This window comes from Phyllostomus hastatus, unplaced genomic scaffold (genome assembly GCF_019186645.2).
Source record: "Phyllostomus hastatus isolate PE091 unplaced genomic scaffold, TTU_PhHast_1.1 phas_contig_1, whole genome shotgun sequence".
NCBI classification, from domain to species: Eukaryota; Metazoa; Chordata; class Mammalia; order Chiroptera; family Phyllostomidae; genus Phyllostomus; species Phyllostomus hastatus.
This window is the reverse complement of record NW_025333498.1, coordinates 7,866,765-7,884,462: the sequence shown is the minus strand read 5'-3', so window position 1 is coordinate 7,884,462 and position 17,698 is coordinate 7,866,765. Positions and strand designations below refer to the sequence as shown.

Sequence of the window (17,698 nt, the reverse complement as noted above, 5' to 3'; positions counted from 1 at the left end):
AGAGGTCATGTGACAACTCTCTCTTTAATTTCTTGGGGAACCTCCCTACTGTTTTCCACTGTGGCTGCACCAATTCCCATCCTCACCAACAGTGCACAAGGGTGTTCTTTTCTCCATATTTTTGCCCACATTTACTATGGCTTTTTTGATAATGACCATTCTAACAGGTGTGAGGCTTTGATTTGCCTTTCTCTGATGATCAGTGACTTTGCACATCTTCTTATGTGCCTGTTGGTGGATTCTTAGTTTTAATTACCCATCTGGTTTAAACAAGACGTCCCCTGATGGCTTATACCTTCTGAAAACTGTTAAGCTTGCAGATGTGGCCAATGTCTGTAAGACAGGCATCAGCTTCAATACTTGCTAACTACTCCAGATCTGTGTTTCCCCCAATTTTTACTCTCAAGGATTTATCTTACCTCCTTGAAAGCTTATCTGTTCTTAAGAGGGTGGTTGTAATGTTTCATATAGAGTTGTAGGCATAAATTATTTTATAATATTTACTCTGACATATTACTAAAAACTGAGAGGAGTGTTTTGCTTTATTATTTTCTTTTTAAAATACTATTGCCTTCATATTTAACTCCTTGGGTGTATGTATCCTTACTCCAGTTGCTTCTTCTCCAAAACTGAACATACACAAAAAACAAATTTATACCAACCAACTCTAAAAGACCACAGGATTTAAGTAAGACTTTCTATACAAATTATGTGTACCTGTTAGTCACTCATTTATTGGAAGTGTTGCCACTTAAACTTGACTTTGAACTGGCTATAATTATTAATACTACTTTCTGTAAATAAGACAACCTGTTTGTCTAAAACTTCTATTTATTTAAGTATCTGCATAGTTGAAACACAGCAATCCAGCGTGCCTGTAGACATGTTCTGCACAGGGACTTCTTATGTCATCTTCATCCAGAGTATTTACTGCAATATAATAATGGAATGTTGCTAGACTACATACCAAGCAAATTAGAAAATATTTGAGTGGGAAGAGAGCAGTGACAGAGAAATCAATGAATAAGTGTTGAGGAAAAATATTAATTAAATTATGCATTCAACAAATAAACATTATTAGATACTTAACATGTGTTAAGCTCTGAAGATATAGTGGCAGATTTATGTCATAGCCAGGAAGACAGGAGAGTAAACAGTTAATTACAGTATAGCATTATGTGTTTTAAATAGAAACATCCAGGATGCTTAAGGAAAAAAAGAGAAAGATGTTTACTTAGGCAAGTTTTGTGAAAGGCTTTCTAGAGGACCTAAAAAATTGAGAAGTTAAAAGAAGGCATAAAGTGTTCTAGACAAAGAAAACAGCAAAAACAAGTGTCTGAAGGCATGGAAAACATGGCATATTTAGGAAATTATAAGTTATTCTGTGTATTTGCACCATAGGATACATCTGAAAGACTAGTCAGAGAAAACACTGGACAGGTAGGTAAGAACACCAGAGTATGGGGTGTATTTTGTGCCTTGCTAAAAAAGGTGGATGTCATGGTAGAGAGTTTCTACAGACTTTTAAACAAGGTGGTGACAACAGAGAATGAGTACTTACTAGAGGATATAATTACAATTTTATAAGAGGTATAATTACAATTTTATAAGTTTTATAAGTTTATTCTAGGGAAGGACAAAAATTAATTACAATCTTCTTCTTCTGATAAATAGGACCTCAGGCTTCTACTGTAGCCCAGGGTGTTCTCCCATCTCACATTTCATCACATACGTAAGTATAGAAGGAAACTAATGTGTAATTATAAATTAATATTTTAATAATTACATGATTTCAACAGTGAAATATTTGGGATCTTCCTCAGAGTTCTACTTGGATTTTGTGATAATTCTATCTTTTAATAACTCTTAGCACTGAGCTGAAATTATAAAATAGACAAAGTGAATGTTCTTCCTTCTCTATTTTTTTACCCTCATTGTGGTTCTGCACCTGCCTATACTCAGGGCCTTCGTCCCACTTTCAAGTATGTCCTACCATGACTTTCCTCTTCAGGTAGCTTTTTAGGATTTGGACTTGGGCTTTCACCTTTCTTCTCTTTCAAATGTATACCATTCCTCAAGCTTTTACAGATTATTGGCTTCCTAAGGACAGTAAGTGATGTTACTATAAGTATTAATGACTTAAACATTTATTATGTTTAAATTTATTATATTTGCTGTATAATCCAATATAATAATCTCTAATGATAGAAATTACAAGTCTTTGAGAAAGAAGTTTTAGGAATCTAAGGGACATTTATTCTTCAAACTTGATGATCACCTGTTCTGTTGGTGTTTTTATATGGTTTTCTCAACTTTAAATGAGAGAAACTTTATTTCAGACACAATACTATCACCTTTCAAAAAAATCTACATGCCACATAAGGTCCAGGGTACACACTTTACGAATCCCAAATTTCTACAAAAATTGTTGGATAAAATTAAGTGGTATAGGGTGGTAAAAAGTGACTTATTTAGACAAAAGTTCCTTGAAGGAAAAATCTTCACTTTAGGACTGGTGAAAGTCAGTTTGATTGACCTACTGAGGGTTCATGGGGCCCACAGCACTGTAACAGATACAGAAGGAAGAAAAGTGACTAGCCCAGGTTAAAGAAACAGAACAAGGTGAAATAATGATGAGCATATGTACAAATAACCATTCTTTATTTACTGAAAAATTTTTATTTAGTGAAAATATATATGCCAATTTATTTTAAAAAATTAGAAGAGGCTTATAATAATGTTTTAATCCCTATCTTTTTATTTTCCCCCACCCAAGATTACAGAACCACGGAGTTACTTGAATATTTCATAGAAAATACTTTGCAAACTCTTTTATTAAAATTTTAGGTCAGCTAAAATGAACAAACCTATGCATGACCTGGAGCTTCTTCATCACTCCCTGCCAAATTGACAGAAATAAAATACTTTCAGCTGCACTCACCCAACCTACATCAGGTCAGAGTACGAACAAAAGAACAGCTACTAATGCTCACTAGTCTCGCTCTGTCCCTCTTACACATGCCACAGTCTTCTGATTTAACTTTAGATTTCATGACTGTACTATGGAATCATCACTTTTGTTCTACCATCACCTCCCTCTCCTCTATTTCTTAGTTCCAATTTTTCTAGTGGTAACATATATTCAAAAAGCTTTATAAAATATACATGGAAATTTAGAACCCAGATTATGAAGGCAAAGCAAATAATGAACAGTGGGATAACCAGAGCTGCAAAAATTAAGCATTGCACTTAGATAATAAGTTCATATTATTGAAGGAAGATATAAGGAGTGACAGAGTAAAGAAAGCAATAAATCTGCTGCCCTGCCAACTAAGGTCAGAAATTTGCAGTTTATTTATTGGATGACATTAATAAATTGTCATTTATTGACATGATTTTAAGAGGGAATGTCATGGTTAAATTAGCATACATGATGGATAACTCTGGCAGCAATATATAAGAAAAATTGAAGGCAAAATATTTAGGAACCACTTCTAAAGTTCTTTTAGTGACCTGCACAAAGACTTCCTTTTTTATAAGAGAATAGGCCCAAATCTAAAACACTTTAAATGGGAATTTATTTATAAAACATTTAATGAGGATCTACTATGTTCAGAATATAATACTAGATGTTAGGCAGATAGAACAGTGAACAAATATGTCCCTGTGGTGGTGAGGCAGTATTTTTCAAAGACACTATGGAGCTGTAGAAAGAAGTCTGAAGGAGGACAAGTTAAAATACCACAAACGTCACTATTCTTACCAAGATGAGCCATTTTTCTTAAAAAAAAATTCTGGATTTCTGAATACCATTAAGTAATTTTCAGATTTATGAAAACTATGAAAACATTCACCATGAAATTGTGAAAAAATTTCCAACTCCAGCCATTATGGCTCATTTCATTAGGGCAACGTCCTGTAAACCAAAAAGTCATGGATTCAATTCCCAGCCAAGACATGCCTGCATTGTGGGTTTGGACCCTGTCGGGGCACCTGCAAGAGGCTTCCAATTGATATTTCTGTTTTACATCAATCTTTCTCTCCCTCTCTTTCTTCCTCCTTTCCCTTCTCTCTAAAATCAATTAGCATGTCTTTCAGTGAGGATACAAAATTTTTTTTCCAGTTAACCCAATAGTTTTATGGAGAAATAAATTTTCAGAGCTCTTTATCCTTCATTTTTACCTGGTTATTATATTTGTTTTTTAGTGGTCTTCACTGAAGTTTTCTCAGTTATTTGGTTAATTGTATTCCTAGGTCTCTGCTCTTTGTTTAGATCTATATGCATGCCTTTGAGGCAGGAAGTTTGTTGAGCACAAGTATCAGTCAATATATTGGACTCCTTGAGTTCCCTTTGGTGCCAACAGTATAATGTGAAGAGAACAGAAAAATAAATAAGGGAGAGTCAGGTTGCAGAACATCTGAAAGAAGAAAACTATGCTTAGGTTATCCTAAGAAACCAGATTCTGAAAAAATGAAAGAGGCCAAAAGATAATGGCTATGTCCCTGATGTCAGCTCTCATGCCCCACGTTCCATATGGCATAAAGACACTAGCCTGAGTGTCCCGATTCCTGAGCTGAAACCAGTGAGGTGGTTTTTCTGCCACAATTTAGGATAGAATTCTCATCCTTACTGTTTCTCATAATTGAATTATAGGCTTTGGGAAAACCAAATTTTGTAATGTAAAATACAGGCCTAGGAAAAATGGAAAAGGAGTGTCCATTTTCTGTTACGAAAGTAGGAAGAGGATAAGCAAAGGGCCAACGCTGAAATACATGAAAATAAATATTATATATCTGAAATATGTGAAAGTAAAGCAGAACTACTAGTCTTAAATCTTATTAACTATTTGTTTTCTTGTTTTATTGTTTTATTTCTTGAGCTGTTCTTTTATTTGTTATAATTCAGAAAACTCTCTTTGATAACAGTGGGTGGTGATAATTCTAATTAGAATATGTGGTAGAATTGTTACACATGGAAAGGGGCTGCATATCAGTTGGTATTGAAAATGGCTAGAAACCTGTGGTTTTAACCACAGTTATTGAATAATCACCCACATATTCCCTTCCTACTATTCGATGAGAATGTGGATGGGGCCGTGGAATCTGAGGTAGTAAAGGATTATCAGAAAACTCTGGGCAGATGCTTTGCCACCTCATGTCTAGAAGACAGAAAGGACTTGCCCACCTTCTCCCTCCAATTCTATGTCCTTCCTCAGAGACCCATAAAGCAGCTATAAATAAGGTTGTTCTGAAGTAGACTTTTCAGATAGATGTATATTTATGTGGTATATATATGTTATTACTTCTCTGGGTAATAAAGTGTGTGGTTCAGTATTGAAGAATGAGGAGAACTGAGTGGATCTGAGGGGACTGAACAAAAAGTTTATGCTTCCTTTTAAGTTTCTGTAGAAAGAGTCTCAGCTATAAAGAGAAGAAACTGATTCAGTGATTAGAAATTTTTTACCAAGTTTCATAAATTTTTTACCCTAATAAGTGAGGTAATAATTGGTAATAATTGGTAATAAATTGGTAATAATTGGTAATGAAAGGTAATAATTGATTACCTTTTTTTTACAGACAACAGAACCTCCTACAAAATTGCTTGCAAAACAAAGTATGTATCACAAAATCCATTGATAAAACAGCTACTGATGATACTTTCTAATGTGTCATAATAGAAAAAAATGTGAATCAAATAATGAGTTATCATCTATTGTTATTAGTCTCTCTCTCTCTTTGCCCTCTCCCCCCTTTTAATCTTTACTTTTGGTTAATTATTAGATTTTATAGTGGTGTAAAGTTCTTATCAAGAGATAATGGTGGCCTTGCAAGAAGGGATCTCATGGGAACAGAAGGGGCAAGGGGCATTGATGGGCCCAGTTATTGTAAGAACAGCCTCAGATCCCACAAAACCATTCTGTCATGAGAAGATATTGAATGGCATGGTTTTGCAGATATGGCTGGTGAGCTGGGATGCCTGGGTCTGTCAGCCATTGTCATAGGAAGGGAGCTGGTCACCAAAGAAGTTCACATAAAAAGGTTCCTAGTCACCTATGAACTGAGACTTGGAACAGACAGATAGGGAGGGTATATTTTCAAGTCACAACTCTGAATCTGGTCAGACCATCCAGAAAAGAGAAAAGGGTGAGAGGGCAGCACATATTCTTATGTACTTTTTCACATGGGCACCTTCTCAATTCATTGAATGCACAGTAAATATGAAAGCTTTGATTCAAGGGCATATTTCTCAGTGTACTATTATGATGGAATACAATTGAAAACTAGATTCTATTTATCATATTTCACTATATGGAAAACTTTAGGAATATCTTTTTTATATAGCAAGGTTGGAGAGGAAACACTTCCTCTCACTTAACCTAAGAAAAACACAGTAGGTCAATTGTTTATTACCTCTGATTATAAGAAAAATAATACATATTGGATGTCTTAGTTTATATGTGTGGTAGTAAATTAGAGCAATTACTTTCTCTTTTAAAATTTATTTTTTCTCATTAATGTATTTGTTTTAGGATGTGACTATGTGAGACAAGTATTATACAACATATGCTATCACCCAAAATATGTTGTACAATTGTACAGTAAGTGAAAAAAATATCATTAGGAGATTAGGTAATCAGAGCAGGTAGAAATGGCTTTCCCTGGAGTACCCCGAACACTCGCAAATGCATCAGGAGAGAGTATGCTACATGGGCGATAATGTTTCTTTGGATGCTACATAAATAACCCCATGCTAACTTAAGGCAATACTGGGGACGTGAACTATTGTTTACCTTACTGCCTACATACTAGCTTGGCACACTTTCCTGCCAGTCACTGTTTACAGCCTTCATGTCTTAAAAGTAGTAACAATTTAAAAACAGCCCACTAGCTTATTACAGGCAATAGGATTTTTGCAAGCCCAAAGTAGATTTTCAGTAAGTAGAGGGATATAGAATTGTATAGATGCATTTGGTTTCTACTCTTGGTCCAGTTTTATTTGTGACAATAACATTGACATCTAAAGAAATGGTCATCCAAAGATGGTCCCTGTTTTTTATTTTTGGCTCAAAATGAGAAACTCTCCACTTCCCTACCCCTGTTCAGCCCTCCTGTCTCAAAGATCCAGTTCTAGATCGGCCTTTATTTTTTATCTAAACCAGTGATTCCTTCATCGCATTACCTTTCCTGGGCCTTCCTAGCCAAGATAACTGTACTGATATTCTTTTGATGGATACAAAAGCGTTCAATCTCCACAAGACGTTAATCTTTTGTTTCCTATTAAATCATTCTTAACAATTGCCTATAGTCATCTCCATATATACAGATCATAGGCACATCCCTGCATCAGGACATGGGGAGCTACACAGACGCTTCTAAAGGCACCCACATGTTTTTACTACATCTGTTTTGAGAAAAACTTTGTTAGAAATAATCTGCTGTATTTTTAGAAATTATCTGGGTCATAGATATTATGTTTCTTCTTGCTACCATAACTTTCATGTTATAATTCTAGATGACAATTTGGTGATAATTTTTTTAATCAAAAAGTTATATATCCCAACAATAAATTTTGGGGGTAAAAAGTTCTGAGGGAATGTGAATCAAATGGGAATGTATGTGAAAATATTCTATGGTATACAGAATAAACAAATTTGAAGTTAATCTGAAATTCTAAATAGATTCTACACACATTCATTTTATCACCATGATGGTATCCAGTTAAACATTGCTGGATATAAAAAAATATGTTACCCTCTATCCCAGAAGAGTAAGTTCTTGCATGATTTTGTTTTCATTCTTGCTTGCCTCCTTTCTAGGTGACTTCTGCAGAATTGAATAGTACAATTCAGAACATAATGACCTGGGTTGTGGCTACAGTGACCAGTATATTATACCCAGCCATCACAAAGTATGAAGAAAGGCTGCAATATAATGCATACTCAGTATCTGAAGAGTCAGTCCTTTCTTCAGATAGTTCAAGTTTCTGTAGCACATGTAGTGAAGAGTTTACATATGGAAGCTATACATCTACAACAACTAAAACATTTCAGGAAGAGCCCCATACCTTTGCAGTTGACATCTCAGTAAGGCAACCACCTGCACATTTAAAACCACCTTCTGCCCATGTGGAGAAAACAGTTGTTGAAAAAACATATCACATGGCAGGACCACCTTCTGCCCACATAGAAAGAACAGTTGTTGAAAAAACATATCACACAACAGGATCACCTTCTGCCCATGTGGAAAGAACAGTCCTTGGAAAAACATATCACATGAAAAGACAATCTATAACTTCTGAACTCAAATGTCATAATACCAGCAAGATATATGCACGCCCTAAACTCAGAAGTTGTAAATCTGATAGTTACCTTTTAGCATCATTTGGAAAAGGCACAAGCAAATCTAAGGATGCTACCACTGAAACAGATGGCTTAGAGAGTCCACGCTTAGCTGATCAAAAAGCAAAAGCTGAACTAAAGAATCTAAAGAAGATTTTTGTTAACTTTAAGTGTCACTTAAAGGGGGAAACTGAATTGATTTTAGAAAGCATCTTTCAAGAAATAATGTCTGATCTAACCCAGGCCATTCCCTCTATTTCTTCTGTTACCGCTGAAGTTTTTGTTGATCAAAGTGAGCCTGAAAAAAGAGACTTGATGTCCAACGTTGATATCAGCTCAATAGCTTCAGAGATCGTGGACAATATGCTTGAAAAGCTACAGGTTGCAGTTGAGAAAAAATGTGTTGAGATGTTTACACAAGAAGAGTTGTCACCCGACATAAATCCAAGCTTACCACCCAGTGAAGAATATCTCACTCCATCAAGTGGAACACCTTTAAAAGCATCACTGCCTTATACTACAGAACCCATGTGTGATATTGCAGAGGATATGGTGCATGCCATTCTAGAAAAGCTGATGACTCTTGCAACTTGTAAGCAAGATGAACTTCCTCATCTCAAAGATGCAACAAAACTTTTCTATCAGCAGCATATGATAGACCCAACACATATGGTCCTTAAAAAAACTGACAAAAATAAATGTAGTCCTGAACCTGATGCAGCTAATTTAATTGTTAAAGAAGAAATACAAAATTTAATATCAAATATTATTTCCCAGTCCTCTTTGGTTGGCTATATAGAAGAAGCAATCAGCACTATACTAGGATATGTACAAACTGAACTTAAAAATGAGAGACTTATTGCATCTGAAGAAACAGTAGTATTCCTCCAGCTACTCGATGATATTTTCACTCAGCTACATCAGAAGCCAGTAAATGCAGATGTTCAAAAAAGTAGACGCTCTAGACTGAGAAGTCTTTCTGACACTGAAGAAAAATACAGACTAACTGGCACTAGGTTATCTAATGACCCTAGGTCTAGAAAACAATTTCCACCTATTAATGTTCCTGGCATGGTTCTTTATTCTGAAGATGACAGTGAAGAAATAGACAAAATTGTGAAAAATGTGCTTGATTCATCTATTAAAGATGAAGAAGCAGTGTCACAAGAACAGAATTCTGAATATTGGTTTACAAAAGGAAACACCTGTTTTGAACACAAAAGAAAAAGAAAAACACCTACAAAGCCTGCTTCTCTAAAAAGCAAAGTTGCATTTTGTGAGGGGGGATTAAAGACTGAGTTACCATGTTTTAATAATAAAGAAATTATAGAGAAAAGACCCTGTTTGAATGAAGACATTTTAATTTTTAGCCAAGATCAAAAGGATCAAATACAAAAGGCTTCACAAAATGTACTCAAAAGTATTTTAGCAGAAATGGTCAAGGATTTATCTTCTGTCTCTCCTGGTCACTTAGACATTAAAACTGGCAAAGAAGCTTCAGTTCTTGTTTCAGAAAAACCTCAAGGGCTGTCACTTCAAGAATGGACAGACCAGATATTCTCTGTGTCAGAAATTAATAAAGCAGCTCAAGAAATAACAGATGCTGTGTTAAATATACTTCACAAGGCATCAAGCTGCATCCCTAATAGCGCCAAAAGTTCCATTTCAGCATCGGTTCATCAAACTTCTCCCAATAGTTCTGATACTCCCAGTATGATGAAAGAAGCATTAAGTGAAAAACCATTAAAAATATGGTTTGACAGTGAAAATAAAATGAAATATTTATCTTCACTCAACTTAGATCCTGCAAAACCTTCCTTGTTAAAGTCTGAAGAAAATGAACTTAAACCTATAGAAGACACTACTGATAACATCATTAATGCAGTATTTAAAAAGCTGAAGTCACTCGTTTATCCAAAATTGCAAATGGGCTTCAAACCTTCACTTGCAGAGCAATCTTCACTACACTCTCAACTTAGTGCTTACACAACTAAGGTAGTAAACATTGTTTTGCATGCTATCCAGAATGAATTGGACCTCAATAAGAAAAACCTGAATCTTCGGGATGCAGACCACACCAAATCCCTTACGAGTAAAGAATTTTGTGCTGACACTGATAACTTAGAATCCCTTGTCTCAAGTTTCAGTGATGACATTATGGCATCTCCATTATTAACTTGTATTTGTGAAATGTTATCATCAAGTGAACATTCAAATCAAAGCGGCACTTCACTCCCTTCAGATAAGTCAAGCCCTTCAACTTCATATGGACCTGACAAGGTTGAAAATCAAAACACTTTGCCTAGTAGGCACAATAAAAAATCTTTTCGCCAATATTTAGCTACTCCATGTGCTCTCCATAGTGACTTTAGTGGAAAAGATCCCAAAGAGAATGCAAGTGTTAGATTGCAAGTGTTAGATAGTATTGGGGAAGCACTATATGAAATGTTGTGTAAGCTCATAGGAGCACATCCTGATGGCCAGCACGGAGAGAAAATGGGTCAGCAAATAGCTACTAAATTGCAGTCTAGTATTCAGCTCATTTCCAAAACAATTTTGGACTATATCCTTGCAAAATTATGCAGTGTCAACATGGATACTAATTTTGCAAGTTCTGGAATTAAAGTTGTCACAGAGTCTCTTGATATTGATAGCCTGTCATTTGATTCAATTATTGAGGAAATAACCAAATGCACTGACATAATCGCCAGCATAGTTTCCAGGATGGTTCAGGAGAATAATAAAAAGAAGACTAAAAAACAGGCAAAAATTACGACTCCTGCGTCTTCCAAAACAGGAAGCACAAAAGAAACACAGCTAAATGAACTGAAAGCTATGGCTTCCGACATTCTTAATACAGTTTTTGCTAAACTGGAAGGATTTGCCAATGGAAATTTAGAAACTCTGGATTCTACTAGCACTGAAAATAAAAAAAGCACTAAGATAGACTTAAAATGTGAAAGTCCCAGTGTTTTCACAGACACACATAAAGAGCTGTTGCAGTCTACATTATACATGCATGCAAAGAAGATATCAAGTACTATTTTGAAAGCTATTCAAACAGAATTAAATATTAATCCATTAGATTTGAGGACAAGTGTAAAAACCTCACCACCTGAGAAACAAGTTCTCAAGAACATAGTCAATTTAATTTTAGATGCAGTATCCTCAGATGTGTTAAATGAAACTGAACCTGAAGAGAAAGACATAGAAAAATTTAGATACAAACCAACTTATGGAAACTTTCTTCCGGGAGGAGCTGAATCAGATTCATTTCTAGAAGACACTGCACAGACAGAGAAAGAATTCCCTGGAGAGAGAACATCACTAAGAGAAGAAACTAAATCAGATTATTTTAAACAATGGATTCTAGAAAGATCCTTAAACAAAATTGAAGTGAAGCTGAAAGAACCACAGAAATCTCCACTCATTCCCATTATTAGAAACATTTTGAATGAAATTTTTCAAGGTGTTTTGGCCAGTCAATTAAATGTGCTTTCTCTCTCCCACTCCCATTTAAGTGGTGTCCCTCACAATGTTGATGAGCCAATTGCTCAAGCATCTGTTCCATTTACAGATAAAATGATGGATCCTTTAGTGTCTGAAGCAGATGTAATCATAGTAGTAGATGATATTGTTAGAACTGTGTTTCATAAACTTTATTCAGTTGCCATGACACAGAGAAATGCAAGTGAAAATAAGTATAAAACCATCACCTTTTCAGCAAATGTTTCTTTTCATGAACACACCTATGGACAAAAATCCTCTATCACTGTGCTGAACAAGAGTCCATGTGCTGTTCAGTCCAGTATCAATGCCGACAAACAGGTTACAGTAAATTTAGCTGAAGATATTGTTCGGGCAATATTAACAAATCTAGAAACTTTTGCTACTTCCAAAGTAAAATCTCTCTTTTGTCCCCAGATCAACTGCACAGTTCCATTGGCTTTACCTATTCAGCAGGAGAACAGGACATTGAGCCAAGTATTATCAGCCAAAGATTCATACTCTGATTATCAGTTTTCCTGCTGCACAGTGGATCATATTATGTCAGAAAAGACCAGTTCATGCCAACTCTCTTTAAATAAATTAAATACACATGCAACAGAAGTGGCCAGAAAAATTTTACAAGGAATCAAACATGAGTTAGACAGAGAAAAGGAAAGTCCCTTATTAACTCACAACATTATGGTTCCTGAAGGTATTGCAAGTCAAATTGTCAATACGGTGCTAGATATTGTATCATCTAAAAGTAATTGTGGCAAAAACAATTCTGACAAAGAGCTTAATTCAGATCAGCAAGAAGGTATCATTGAAAAGATGTTTAATAAGACTGAATATCGAAATGTACTTCAGTTTCAAATACAAGATACCATTGAATGTATCTTATGTGATATTTATGAAAAAACACTGTATCAAAATAATCTCTCATTTGCTTTGCCCACTCTGAAATGCAGCATAACTAGTAAACACTCTGAAGCAAATTCTGAAATGTACTTGGAGGGAGTAAAGAAGATTATTCCAAAACTTTCAGTTCCTAAATCAGATGTCATTTTGATATCCAGTGATGTTGTGGATATTGTTCTTCATAATCTCAGTTCTGCTGTCATGCTTGGCATAAAAGCAGAGGATCCTGCTTCTGCAAGATTGCCCCTTACCTTTCGTAACGTGTTTCCACAAGCAGAGTGTCAACCATGTCCTCTTATGGGGTCAAAAAGTGAAAGAAAAACAGAGCGCTTTTCATCTTCAAGAAATCTGAAATCAGTTTACACTGTGGATAGTCAGATAACTGTAGTACAGAAGGAAGACAGCAAGAAATCTGCTCCTGACCCATGTGAGGAGAATGCTAACTTCATTACTAAAACTATTTTTAAGCAGTTAGAATCTTTTGCCACAAAAAGAATAGATTCATTAATAACTCTTGCTTTCCAGCCTAAAGAAAAGTCACTTGTTAGCCGGGAACTGGAAAATTATAAACTAGATGACAGCATTTTTTATGAATCAAGCCAAATTGAATCAAACATGAATGTCCTGAAAATACCCACTGAAACTATCCTCAGCCAAGAGCTCCCAGATTCCACTCTTGCCAGTTACAGAGCAAAACTCGGGGCCACAATTCCTCTCTCACAAGCTAGTCTTAAGGAATATGCTGACACTATTGCCAGCATTGTTTTGAAGCTTATTAAAAATGACTTAGACCTGGAAATCCAGAAGGCATACCCACATCCAAATGATACTTCATTCCAAGAAAACATCATTGTGAGTGACATTGTCAACAGTATCTTAAAGATTTTAAATGATAAGAGATCTGCAAGGGAAATTGGTTTTTACTCAAAAGACAATTTATTTTCACAATTAACTTTATCAAATGAAATATTGTTGGAACAAAGAGAGCAGGAAGAAAACACCAAATTATCCCTGTTTTCATGGTATCCATTAGAACAAAACCAAATGACAATGGAAAAGGAGAGCCAGAGAATTGTTTTGGAAGAAATATTTATGAGAAATGAAAAATCAAAACAAAAGGAGAAAACTGCCTTGCTCAGTGCAGTGAAAGAAGTTTTAAATAAAGTGTACCAACAAATACTGGAAATCAAAGGCCATTTGCCTCCTTTTAATGAGACCCCCTTGGCATCTAATTCTAAAATTAGAACATCAGTCATAACACAAAAAAACTTTTCTCAACCACATATTAATAGTGTAGCCAATGACATAATAGAAATTGTTTTAGGGGAAATGTACTCTGTAGTTGTATCATCTCTATATGAAAGTAATAAAAAAGAAGAAGCATCTGATAACAATGATACTTTACCCAAGAAACCGTTATGTGCCACAGAAACTAAACAAGCAGGAAAAGGGAGTGATTCCACTAGATACATGACACAGCAGGTTTATCCTTATACAGGCAATGAAAATGTCTCTCTATTAGAAAACAGTTTTCTACAATATTCACCATTGCAAGTGGGGAAAGATTTGGTCCAAATGGTTATCAGTAAGATTACTAATTTTGCTTCATTTCATCTACAAGATGCTTCATATCCTGAAGGTGGTTTGGATGAGTTGCAACCTCCTAGTCTACATAGTTTTAAAGTGGGCCCTAAGGGCAGCCTTCAGCCAGGGTTTAAGACAAATCTGAAAGCAAAATCAAAAGTTACCTCTTTACCTAAATTTAAAACAAAACCATCCCTAGGAACTAGCAGTGTTAAGGCCAAAAGCAAGACCAAGTTAGCACCTGGAGAGAAAACTCCGAAAGACAGCCAGCCCAAGACTGCCATCGGGAAGTCACATAGCCTAACAGCAAGGGATGTCAAAAGCTTACTAGAAATGAAACTGCCTACATCAGAACTCAAAACATATGCCAAGCATATAATTAGTAATATCCTGGAAACAACTGTGAAAGAATTGGAAAAGGTGAGGCACACTAGAGCCATGGTAAATGTGAAAGCTCTACCATTTGATGAAATTATGGCAGCAAATGAAATAGTTAAAACAGTTTTGCAAGAATTATATGCTACAAATAACCAGAGTTTGGCTCATCCAATCAAACTCTCACATCTGGATGACCTCAGACAATCACAGGAGAATGCAGGTGCAGGGTCTCGTGCCAAAACACAAGCATGTTTCTACTTGGAAAATGTTTCTTCACAGCTAGAACAGATTTTTCCTAAAGATGGTATATTTAAAAAGATGTTTGACAAATGGCAAGCAGAATCAAATGACATAGAAAGTGAAAAATGTAACTTATTGATGATAGCTGAAAATGTTTTGACTGTAATTTCAAGAAAAGCAAAAGAACTAGAATCTTCTCTCTCACTTTTAAATTTGCCACATCTTAAGGATTGTGAAAGTAAGTTCCATAACTGTTTTAAAAGAACTTCTACCAGAGCTGAGGATACCAAAGCACAAATTAATATGTTTGGACGGGAAATTGTTGAAATGCTATTTGAAAAATTACAGCTGTGCTTTTTGTCCCGGATGCCCAGCCGAGAGAGTAAAGAAACTGTAGCAAATAGAAAGCGTGGTTTTCCTACCAAGGGCAGCCTCTGCAGTGAACCCATCCACAACATGAATGCAAAAGACCAAACTTCTTTGGGTTCCAGCAAGCAAGTTGTCCAAGAAATTGTAGAAAGGGTTTTAAACATGTTAGAGTCATTTGTAGACTTGCAGTTTAAACATATCTCTAAATATGAGTTTTCTGAAATAGTGAAAATGCCTATAGAAAACCTTTTTCCTGTCCAACAGAAACAATTAACCAAAAAGATGTTGCCAAAATTACAACCACTGAAAAAGTTTTCTGATGAATCTAAGTCAAGTACTGTTATTTCCAAGGAGAATGTACAGAATACTCTTCTACGTGTTCATTCATTCCATTCAGAATTGCTTACGTATGCTGTTAATATCATCAGTGACATGCTTGATATAATTAAGAATGAGCTAGACAAAGAAGTAACCCAAACAGAACCATCATCAATTAGCGTATTGAATGAGAACATTGTAGCAAGTGAGATCATTGGCACACTGATAGACCAGTGTACTTATTTCAATGAGTCTCTAATAAAAAATCTTCCAATGGAAGGTTTGTGCCCAAGAGTGGAAAGTACCTACATTGTTAATCAGGTTGAATTAGCAACTAATATAAAAATTCCCATGTCAAAGTTAAAGCAAGTTAGTTTTGTGAATAATCCTCCACAAATCAGTGTGCCTGGTTTGGTGTTTCATTCTGAGGAAGATATGAAACAAAACTATAAGGCATCATCAAATTTATCTTTGTATGTCAGAGGCTCTGCAGAAGACCCAATTAAAAGCTCAGAGCCAATGGAAAGGCCCGATTCAGAAAATACAGCAACATGCTTTAGAAACAAAGTACAAAACTACGGTGCAAGGGAATGGCCATTTTATCAACCCACAAAAGGAAATAGCTCCCTTCCTGAAGGCAGCGTCTTACAAAAACTGTTTAAGAAAGTGAATGAATCCACAGAAGAATCACTAAAGCAAGGCATGTCATTCATAGAAATGGGAAAAGGTGGAAATCCAAAAGTGTTTCATTATGAAGCCCAAAAACCAATTGTTGAAACAAACCAGACTCAGACAGCTGTTTCACCACTCAAAATATGCTTAGCTGCAGAAAATATTGTCAATACTGTGCTATCAAGCTATGGTTTTCCAAGTCAGCCACCCAGTAATGAAAGCATGGAAACAATGAAACCATTTTTCATATCAAAGCAAAACCCTGGAGGACAAAAGAATGAGAAGAAAAGTTTGCTAGGGATGTGGGATAAAAGGATCAGCTGTATACCTGAAGAACAAAACAAAAATTCTGAAGCGAGCAGGGGAGATTTTTCTTTACTGCAAAAATGGGAACATATTAAGCACCCAAAGATAAAGACCCTGAAGGAATTCAACATCATTGCTTTTGCTGATCATGAACTGGGTCCAAATGAAATTAATTTGGTAGCAAGACACGTAACCACATCTGTGGTTACCTATTTCCAGAATTTCAAAACTAGAGGTAAGCAAAAGATAACTTACTTTAAAATTGGCATAATTTAGAAAAATGGATACATTTAAAGATCTCCTCTCTAAAAAGTCACATTTACCATTTTTCTGAAAACAGCCTAGGAGCTGAGGTATTTAATACTCCTTAATACATCAGGATACTTTAAAAAAAAGTTTAACGCATGATTTCGACCTGAAAGAGTTCATTGCATATGAGATAAAATGGGACTATAATGGGACTATATTAAAGCAGTGTTGAGCATAAGGTATGAGTTCCAAAAACTTTTTAAAGTTCTTATGCATGGCTTCTTTATACCAAAGCCACAGCTAATTGATTGTGGGTTAGTGCTTCATCTTCTCAAGGTGTACAGTTGAAGCCTTTGCCATTATTCACAGTTTATAAGAACAGCGGTATTAAAGATCTTGTTTACATTACAGTATTCTTGAATTTCTTTTAGGTGTGGTACTCTAAACATACAAAGATATTTTTTTACAAAGATATTTTCACTCCTTTTCTAAGGATGCTTGTCTGTGTATGTTAGGTTGAACCACATGTAAGAGCCATTTTGTATGTCCAAACCTGTTGATTATTGGCAATTTCATAAAATTGAATCTAATAATACTAGAATAGCCCTTAACTGGAGCAATAATTCCATTTACCAGTAATGAGTTGCTACATTACCCGTCCAGATAAATCACTTGCCCAACATTCAAATAAGAGCATATAATACCAGTCCCGACACCTATAGGAAAAGGTCATTTTTCATTCTTAAAACTGGCATTTTTTTTGAAGATGGACAGTTGTGTGGCTCCAGCTACAAGCTCAAAAACAGATTTTCTCCTCACATAGCTAATTGAACTTC

The 17,698-nt window shown here is 35.4% G+C and overlaps 1 protein-coding gene across 1 annotated transcript in view; it reads left to right on the top strand.

Moving 5' to 3' along the window:
- Positions 1-17,698, top strand: part of FSIP2 (fibrous sheath interacting protein 2) — a 70,555-nt gene that overhangs the window by 29,738 nt on the left and 23,119 nt on the right. The window contains exons 12-14 of the mRNA XM_045832134.1: positions 5,578-5,614; positions 7,818-8,152; positions 8,267-16,848. Of these exons, the coding sequence (XP_045688090.1) occupies positions 5,578-5,614; positions 7,818-8,152; positions 8,267-16,848 (8,954 nt within the window). The remainder of the gene's footprint in view (positions 1-5,577; positions 5,615-7,817; positions 8,153-8,266; positions 16,849-17,698) is intronic.